This window comes from Magnolia sinica, chromosome 6, assembly GCF_029962835.1.
Source record: "Magnolia sinica isolate HGM2019 chromosome 6, MsV1, whole genome shotgun sequence".
NCBI classification, from domain to species: domain Eukaryota; kingdom Viridiplantae; phylum Streptophyta; class Magnoliopsida; order Magnoliales; family Magnoliaceae; genus Magnolia; species Magnolia sinica.
In genome coordinates this window covers 95,622,878-95,632,497 of record NC_080578.1, presented here as the reverse complement: position 1 = coordinate 95,632,497, position 9,620 = coordinate 95,622,878, and the positions used below count along the sequence as shown (strand labels likewise).

Sequence of the window (9,620 nt, the reverse complement as noted above, 5' to 3'; positions counted from 1 at the left end):
AGTCCCAGAACGAGGATTTTCCTGAACACTACATCGAGCTCTGTGAACACCACTAAGATGTAAGATGAACATCCACCTCATCAATTAGATGCACCCTTCCATGGTGGGCCATGGGCCTAAAAATCAGGGTAATTGACGAGTTAGGTGGGCCACACCATTGACAACAGTTGAGAGTGGATATCCTCCCATCAAAACCTTTATGATCATTTATAAGGCCCACTATGATGTAGTTTAGAAATCCAGCCCATCCATTGTGTGTGTACCACTTAGATGAGGGGTCACACCAAGTTTCAGCTGTATCCAAAACTCAAGTGGGCTCAACAAGTGTTTTTAGATGTTTTAAGCATGATTTCATATATTTTCAGATGGTGTGGCCCACATGAGTTCCAAATATAGTTGATTTTTGGGATATCCAATAACCTGGAAGTGATCCACCAAATGCATGGTGTATGGATGTCTAATACACATCATGGTGGGCCCCCATCAGTTTACGGGAAGGGACCCTCTTTGCCACATAACAAGTCAAGTGTCTAATTCATGTTTTCGGTTGATTTCCGCTTTGAGAAAGAGTCTCTTAGATGGGCAATTTGTGGAAATAAAAAAGGAGAATGTAAGAAGTCAGTTGGACCATATTCATGAGACATCCAATCCATCTAATAGGTTGGCTCCATTACTGTTGATGCAGTTTTTCGGTAGACCCTCATTGGTTAACCCTCCTGGACCTGCACAGGAGAAAGTAAGAGACAAAGGAGACCCTAGCTTATACAAAGGACCCTTTGATGCCTAAATTAGGACCTTGGATCTTTTGTAGGATAGGATCTTAAGGAAAAGAGTCTCCAATCGAATATTAGGATTTGTATGCGTACCTTTCAATGGCCAAAAGCACCTTTATTTATATGAGAGGGAAAATCACACTGTAAGGAGTCTCTCTCATTTAGAATTCCTGATATGTCGGAGATCTTTTCGAGATTATGGTTGTCCAAGATTTTCGGGATCTAATTTCATCTCCCGAAGATCTTGGGAGAGATCTTTTGGGCCGTTGGAGGAATTCCCGGACTGTTAGTTCAAGAAAAGGTCGGGTGGTAGAGGCGCCAGGTACAATAGATGTAAATAATACTAAGCCCTTCGTCAGATCAACATTTATTTCGTTAGAGGTTATACCGACCTATGGTCGGGTCGACCTGTAGCCGACATATGGCCGAGTTATGCCTGATCTATGGTAGGGTCGACCTATAGCCGACCTATTTTGTAGTTTGGCTCTTTAAGTGGACTTATAATTGTATTGACCTACTGGAAGGTTGGCCTTTTGTTGCCAGTAGACGCCTCTTATGGTTTAGCCTTATGGGGTCCGTGCTGGTTTGTAGAGTTGGTCCATTCCATAAGTCGTTCTATTTTTCCCCCAACAATTACCATAATCACCTTTGATAAAAATCAGATATCCACTTATTGATTGGACCACATTTTATTTTACTATCTATTAATGGCTAGAATTTTTTTCTATAGTGTGGCCCATTTGTTAAGTAAATAAGACTAATTTTTACACCAAGTGACCCTTATTTTAAGGCCAATCTATTAGAAAGGTTGTATTTCACATGCACTTAACCAATCGGAAGTTATCTATTAGGTTGACCATGTATACCTTAGAATGCCTACATTTTTCACTTTCTAGCCTACATGAGTCAACTCGGTGAACTCACTTAAAATGATACCGAGTCAACGATGATGTTGCCATGCGTGATGGTAAATGTGCCAAGTGGCCAATGGGCCTCTTTCACCATATCAAGATGTCTCCAACCTAGTCTATTTTTTTAGGCACCTCTGATGTCACTAGCAGGACCATACGATAATAGATCAATGGTTTTTGAGTCGCTGGTATTCTAATCGACGGTTTAGGAGTCGTAATGATGGACGTTTAGATACTAAGATATGAACTTGATGATGTGTTTTTAGATTGTCAAAGACGTGATGATGGATGAAGAGTTTTGGATAGCGTCTATCTAGAAATGGGTCACATAGCTTGAATATGTTGACTGAAATCGGATTGCCTACTTAGTAACTCAGTACACTTTTATTGTACCGAGTAAACTGTGTCGGGACCACTGTTAATGTAGGTGGTTTATCCATGCCGTTCATCCATTTTTAAAGATTATTTCAGGGGTTGAGCTAAATTGAATCATATACAAAGCTCAAGCGGACCACACCACGTGAAACGGTTGTAATAATGATTTCCACCATTGAAACCTTCCTAAGGCCCATCGAGAGGTTTACTTGTCATCCAACCTGTTAATTAGGTCACGCAAACATGGATGAAGGGAAAACACAAATATCAGCTTGATCCAAAACTTCGATGGCCCTCAAGAATTTTTCAACAATAGACATTCAATGCATACTCTTTCCTATGGTGTGGTCCACTCGAGGTTTGGGTATGCTTTATTTTTAAGCCCTAAACTTATCTAATAAAATGGATGGACAGAGGGGATAAAATACATAAATCACAGTTGGCCCTACAGAGCTATTGAGTTACTCATGCAATCTGCTTCCATATTGCCTATGATCATAAAGTAATTAAATCTTTGATGTAATTACATTTCAGAAGACCACAATTATTGAAACAAATACTTAGATATTTAGAGGTTAATGAATATCCACCCCGCTAATTTTTCATGGTAGTTACAAATCAACCAAATCCATCTCAAGTCATATTTTACTCTTTCATGGTAATATTTTTTAATCATTTTCAGAGCATAGACTCACCTAATTTGAGAAAATTTTGAAGTAATCGGACTTTTATAAAGTAGGCTTGGTTGATCGATAGTCCATATCTATCTAAGGGTTGAATATTGTGATGGGGCATACTGATGGGCCCACTAGAGTTGTGATCAATATCAAAATTGTGTAAGAGTGTGTATAGTATTTTATGAACTTGGAAACTTTGCAATGGATTTATTCATGAGTGGCATGTTCGCGAAACCCTTAACCCTAAACCCTAAACCTTGAAACATGTACTAATAGTATGATTATAATAAGTAAAATCATTAACTAGCGAGAGTAAACTTCTTGATGTATTGGTGGTCTTATTAGATCATATCTGTATCTGGATCTTTGCAATCGGATTTAGGGTTTAGGGTCATTGGTGCTAATGGCATGTTCATCCAAGAAAATTAATTGGAGCCATTTATCTGGTGGGGCTATCATAAGTTAACTGCCAAAACTGCAGCGAAGGACCGGAATAAGGTCGACAACGTATAAGTCTTTAAGACCAAAGTTTCTAATGGTTCATTTTCTAGGGATCAGAAAGTTACGCTAATCAGACCGTTGATATTTTCTGCTCAGCTGTACTTTCTAACCATCCATTTTCTTACCATTAATCCAAGGATTATCTTTTTTGGGTCCATTGGATTTTTCATTGGTGGGTCATTCACAATTGTGCCTGTAAAATCATCGGTTCGGATCACTGAATCATAGGGCCCCACATGAAAACCCAAGCATGTGGAGCCCGATGCGGCGGACGCGGATCATGAAGTTCTGCGCTGAGAACCTAGTTGGGACCCAACGTGATGTTTTTGAGAAATCTACTCCGTCCATCCGTTTTGTGAGTTCATTTTTTGTCATTATACCAAAAATGAGCCGGATCCAATACTCAAGTGGGTAGAAAAGGTGAGGATTAAACGTTCACATTTGAAATATTCGTGGCGCTACATAATTTTTGAATCAGACTTATATCTGTGTTTTCTGTTCATCCCAGTAGTAATGACGTTATGAACGGTATGGATGGCTTATAAACATCACTGTCGACCCTACGTAGGTTTCAACGGTGAGAATTTCCCTACCCACCTTTTCCTTTAGTGCGGCGCACTTGAATCTTGGATCCTCATCATTTTTGGTTTTCATTACTAAAATTATCTCAAAAAACGGATGGACGGAGTGGATTTCTCACAAACATCACAGTGGGCCCCACCTATGTTTACGGCGCAGGAACTTCCTGCGAAATCCGCGTCCGATCCTGAGTTACTCGACGAAATAAAAGCTCCTTCTCTGGAATGGTCGATAGGACTCGTTCCAAAACCAAGTCAAAGGAGGCCGAGGGCTGGCAATTTTCCGCGGCCGGCAGTTTATTTTATCTTTGGGTGAGGAAGCCTAGGAAGATTTCAACGGTTTTTCTCGAAGTCCAAAAAAAGTCAATTTCCATTGTAGATTTTTCTCTGATCTCTCTCCCTCCTTAAAGAGTCGGTGGTTTTTGTATTGATTCTCTCTCTCTCTCTCTCTGTCTCTCTCTCTCTCTCTCCCCTTAAAGAATCCTTGTTTTTGGTTTGAAGAAGACGGTTAGAAAGATGGTAAGCTCTGATGGGATTGGATTGATGGCTGTTGTAGCGATTTCAGGAAGCGTGGCGCTTGTCGCTCTAGAAGCGCACAGGCGACTCTTGGCTGAGTTCTTGAAGAAGGTCGAATTGGAATTGGGTATCTTTTCTTTTTCTTTTTTCATTCCTTTTTTGCTGGTTTTCTCATATATTTTCTGGATTTGAATTTCATTTTCGGTAATGGGTTATTGTTTAATTTTCATTATCTTTTGTTTTTTGTTATGAGTCTATATAATCAGTATTTATTTTTGGATGATCCACACCACTCGTCCATTAAGCCCTACCATAGATGGACCATGCTCCAAAAGACATAAATTTTTATTTTTATTTTTATTGGCTGTGATGGATGTACTGTTGATGAAAAAGTGCGGCGTGTTAAGCATAGTACTCGCCGAAAAAAAAAATTAAAGATTTCGTGCATGAAATAATTATTTTACTTTTTTTTTTTTTTTTTTTTTTTAACTGTAAGTCTTATGTCTGACATGTATAAGTGAATTTTTTTTTTATCAGTACTGAAAAGGATGTGTTCATCACCCTACAATCTATGCCTATTTGATAAGACACTCATGGCCCTGCAATTCTTGGACAACGTATGTATTTCTTTGAAGAACATAAAACAACTGTTAGGATCTTATTATTTAGAGAAATTTTGGAGTTTTTAACTCTCATATATTATCTTTTTATATTGTTTTGATTTCTTCATCCATGGCTTTCACAAACTTTTCTTAAAATGGCATAATTTGATAGTAATACATAGTTAATCAAATCATTGTTGGCAACAATATTATTATCATAAGCTATTTTAAATCTCAGATCCTTGCTTTTGCTCAGGTGGTAGATTCTCGGAAGTTTCAACACCCGGTCAAGGGTTCGAGCATCCATAGGTGGTGAAAGCCTACTACGGAGTGAGTGTGTGGGGGTGTGTGTGTGTGCAAATAAATAAAGAACGCCTACATGCCTTCATACTATCACTAACGAAGATAGAATTGATTTCTTTATCACTAAGATTCTTCTTCTTCTTCTTTTTATTATTAGGACGTGCATAAGCAATGGAACCAGTTATAAAGAGAGAAAATATTTGGCTTTCTCCTTGCTTCTTCTAGTGTTTCATGATCAAGGCCTTCCGCAGAAAACCTATTTAACATGCACCTTTCACGAAATTAAGCACACTTTTATCTTTTATCACACTTTTCGTCCTCTTCACAATTGTTCTATTTTTTCTTTCAGCCGCATTTTTCTATTGAAGCGTGCATATAACTCATGATAGTTTGATGTTCAATTACACCATCCTTACAAAAGTTTTCAAAAGTGTTTATAATATATTCACCATCTTAAGGAGAGCTATTTTGTTTTCCACAAACAATTTAAGCTCTTGAAGGAAACTCAAAACTTAGATTTCTCTTAATATAAACTCATGTACTCCTAAAATTATCAACAAAACTCGCAAAATACCTATTGCTATACCATATAAATAGCCACTCATCTCACACAAATCTAAATGCAAACTAAAGTGATGACATGACTCTCTATGACTTTCCAACTAGGAATGGACCTCTATGCTGCTTTCCATAGATACAAACCCTAACAAAATCTAATTGTAGTGATTTATAATAAGAAAAAACCTAAACGAAGTCCCATAGGCATAAATCATTGTATACAATTATTTTAAGACACATCACACTATCATTCTAAATCTTTAGGTAAAACATGTGATTTTTGTCATAGACAATCTAACAATCAACTGATTTTGATTGCACACCAACAATAAAAGAATATATAAATCTTCATCCTTTTCAATAAAGTCAACATTTCAACTTTTCATCTCTACACTAATATTGATAATGACCGTTTATTTTATAAGCATTGGTTGGATGCTTAAAATTATCTAGTTGGTGTGATCTTTTCATGGTAGTTTGTGAAACATATGGTGCACCTAATGGAGAGTTGCATCCAAACCTTTCAATATATGTGACCTTTAGAAAAATAAAAATAAAATTGTAGTATGTATATAGCATTTCTACATTGTTAACCTATTTTCTCAATAATTAATAGGGGCTGGAAGAAATAATCAACATAAAAAGAAGGTGAGGTTTGCAGACGATGTGATCGAGCCATCATCGAATAACAAAGAATACAGGAAGCAACATATGAAGATTTCGACGATGATGAACGGTGGCGATGATCGGATTCAAGTAACGGTTGGCATTACGGGTAGGGACTCCATTAAAGAGATTGCAAGCAGCATCCCACCTAATCGGCTTGCTTTGTATAAAGGAATCATAGAACAACGCATGATTAATGGCCACATCCCATTATATTGTTGATTAAAAAAAAAAAAAAAAGGGTTAGGATTTTTTGTTCTCTCTATATATATATTTAAAGGATGCGATTAACCTATGCATGTAAATTAGGCCATAAGTATTGTGACTTGTACTGTGGGTGGATCAGACGAGATGGATGATCCCATTTGTATGATGAAATGAGCTTTTTCCTTGTAAAATGGACACAATAAATTTTGTTTTGTTTAGTGACTGTTTGGGCCCACCGATCAAACAAATACCAACGTCTGATGGGTGTTGTGAGCCGTCCATTATTATTATTATGATTAAAGTAGGAGAGTTAAAATGTTTATAGTGGGCCGTAGTACAGCTCGAAATGTTTAGGGCTTGTTTGGGAGCGTGGATTTGGAACCCCTTGAATTTGAAACCACCTGGATTTGAAATCCTCATCTTTAATCCAAAAGTATCTATGCATGGTATATTTCTGGGGGCTTGAATTTAATTATTACATTAACTTTAATATCTTTAATTAGTGAGCATATGTAATGTTTAATACAATGGTTACAGTAAGCCCACTGAAATATATGCTTTAAGGCTTAGATGGGCCGCAAGCACAAAATCATGTCCGAGTGACTAACCAACAAATTTTAACCATTGATTTACATGGACAATGTTTGGACGGCGTTGATCATCAAATTAAAATAATTATAGTGATGCAATTGATAATCTTTGTTTTGGGACATCATTAGTGAGCCATGTGCCCAACAGAATTATAGTCCGGTGACATACATAATACACATGCAACTCTTGGAAGCATTTTAGATATAATCCAAGCTCTCATTGTGGATTTCAAATCCCCTCTTTGAGGGAATTTGAAACTCTAATTACTTTATGGTCCCAAACAACTAGGGGATTTGAAATCGCCTTAAATCCCCTCAAATCTATGGTGCCAAAGGACCCCTTACGTTGGGCCCACGCCTAGCCCAAGGTTTGGTCTAATTGAAGCATAAAAAGAGATGGAGGGACATGGGTTCAGAGCATGAACATGAGACATTTTATTTATTTTGTATATTACAAAATTGCCCTTATAAACCCTAATTAGCTAAGCCAGGCTAACCTGATGGGCTGTTTGTACACGTCCAAATCTGGCCCAGATGAGAACAGGGCCCAGCCCAGTCCTCAGGCCTGATAAGCCAGCCCAAGCTCGGCCCATCTACGGCCTTATAAGAAAGAAATTTGTTAAATTACATGTAATTTTTAGTGTGCATAAATGGATTTTTTAAAATTTATTTTCTTATAATCGATTGGAATATAGAGGTGTGTTCGTAGGGACCACGTTGAGGGGCCATGTTACAAAAATCACACCTATCAGACGGCCATTGTTGGCCGATCTATAAACTACTCAGTGTGTTATGTAAGATCAATGGTGTCGATCACTTTAACAAAAATACAGGGTTTCTACTGGCCAGGAGGGCTGCAAATGTACAAAACAGCTGTCCGTCTCAACTGACCTGCGAATTTTTTTGGGTGTTTTTTTTTTTCACGTGTGAGTTGTGATCTACATTTGATTAACAAACTGAGTTTTTGTCAGGTGATCTACATGGTGGGTCCCACATGATACATAGCTCGGTTGTGCTAGACATGTGCCAGATTGGCACGTGTTGCAAGGTGTGGAGGGGTGCATGTGGGATGCGGGATTCAGTGGACATGTGACTGTGGGGCCCATCTTGATGTATTTGTTCTTTATCCACTCCATCCATCCATTTTGAAAGATTATTTTAGGGAATGAGCCTAAAAATGAAACAGATCTGAATCTCAAGTGAGCCACACCACAGGAAATAGTGGTGGTTGAATGCCCATCATTAAAAGCTTTCTAGGATCCACCTTATTGTTTATTTTCCATCCAACCCGTTGACAAGATCACAAGGACATGGATGAAGGGAAAACACAAATATCAGCTTGATCCAAAACTTTTACGGCCCATAATAAGTTTTAAATTGTGGGCGTTCAATCAACATTGTTTCTTGTGGTGTGGTTCACGTGAGATTTTTAGCCAGTTCGTTTTTGGGTTAATCTCCTAAAATGAGGTGGCAAAACAGATGGACGGTATGGATATAAAACAAATACCACAGTCAAGGATCCACCAAATGTCTGGTCCTTTCTTTTCAAGATAAAATTTTGTGGACCCCACCATAACGTGCATTAGCCGAGGCAGATTCAAAGCTTAAGTGGACCACACCTAATTCTTGAGCTCATGCTCTAAAATAGATGGAGTTTATATATATATATATATATATATATATATATATATAGTTAGCACGATAGTAAGTAGCAGTGTTAACCACAGGAATTAATAAAAGACATTGGTGTTGAAACCAGGTTATCTTCACTCAATCTACCATTTAGTTATGAATTATACATGTAAATATAACAAATTTTCGCATGTACAAACAAAATTATTTTCACTCAATCTACCACTTAAGTTATAGATTACACAATCAAATACAGCAACCTTTCACATGTACATGATGTTTGATTCCTGCGAACATGCTGATTACTACAGTCATAAATCATGGCCATCCATACATCAGGTGGCCCACTTTGTATGAAAATGATGGATGGTTACAGTGAACTTTACAGGATTTAACATCCAACATATATATGTGGATTGCCTAATGAATAAATGGACTGGCTTGATTTTTGTGTCAGGTCAGATGAACATTAGCTCAAACCTCCTATGTAGATCAGTTTTCCTACACACGTGCAAAGTGCACATGTGAACCCATAAAACCTTCTTTTTATGCCATGTAAAATGTATGTATGAAGAAAATATTTCTCTTTTTATGGATTGTGATGAAAAAAAAAAAACCATTGGACAAAAATATGGAGGGGTTGGGCCCATCTTTTAGGAGAACGGATTGGGTACTGCCCCTGCCACCAGCCCAGTGGCTGGTGATCGGTGCTCTAAGGCACCACTATGATG

At 37.8% G+C, this 9,620-nt stretch overlaps 1 protein-coding gene across 1 annotated transcript; it reads left to right on the top strand.

Moving 5' to 3' along the window:
- The first annotated feature begins 4,073 nt into the window (after positions 1–4,073).
- Positions 4,074–6,917, top strand: LOC131250150 (uncharacterized). The gene is made up of 2 exons (XM_058250769.1): positions 4,074–4,458; positions 6,411–6,917. Exons 1-2 carry the CDS (start codon positions 4,332–4,334, stop codon positions 6,680–6,682), a joined length of 399 nt encoding a protein of 132 aa, XP_058106752.1. The 5' UTR covers positions 4,074–4,331; the 3' UTR covers positions 6,683–6,917.
- Positions 6,918–9,620: the final 2,703 nt, after the last annotated feature.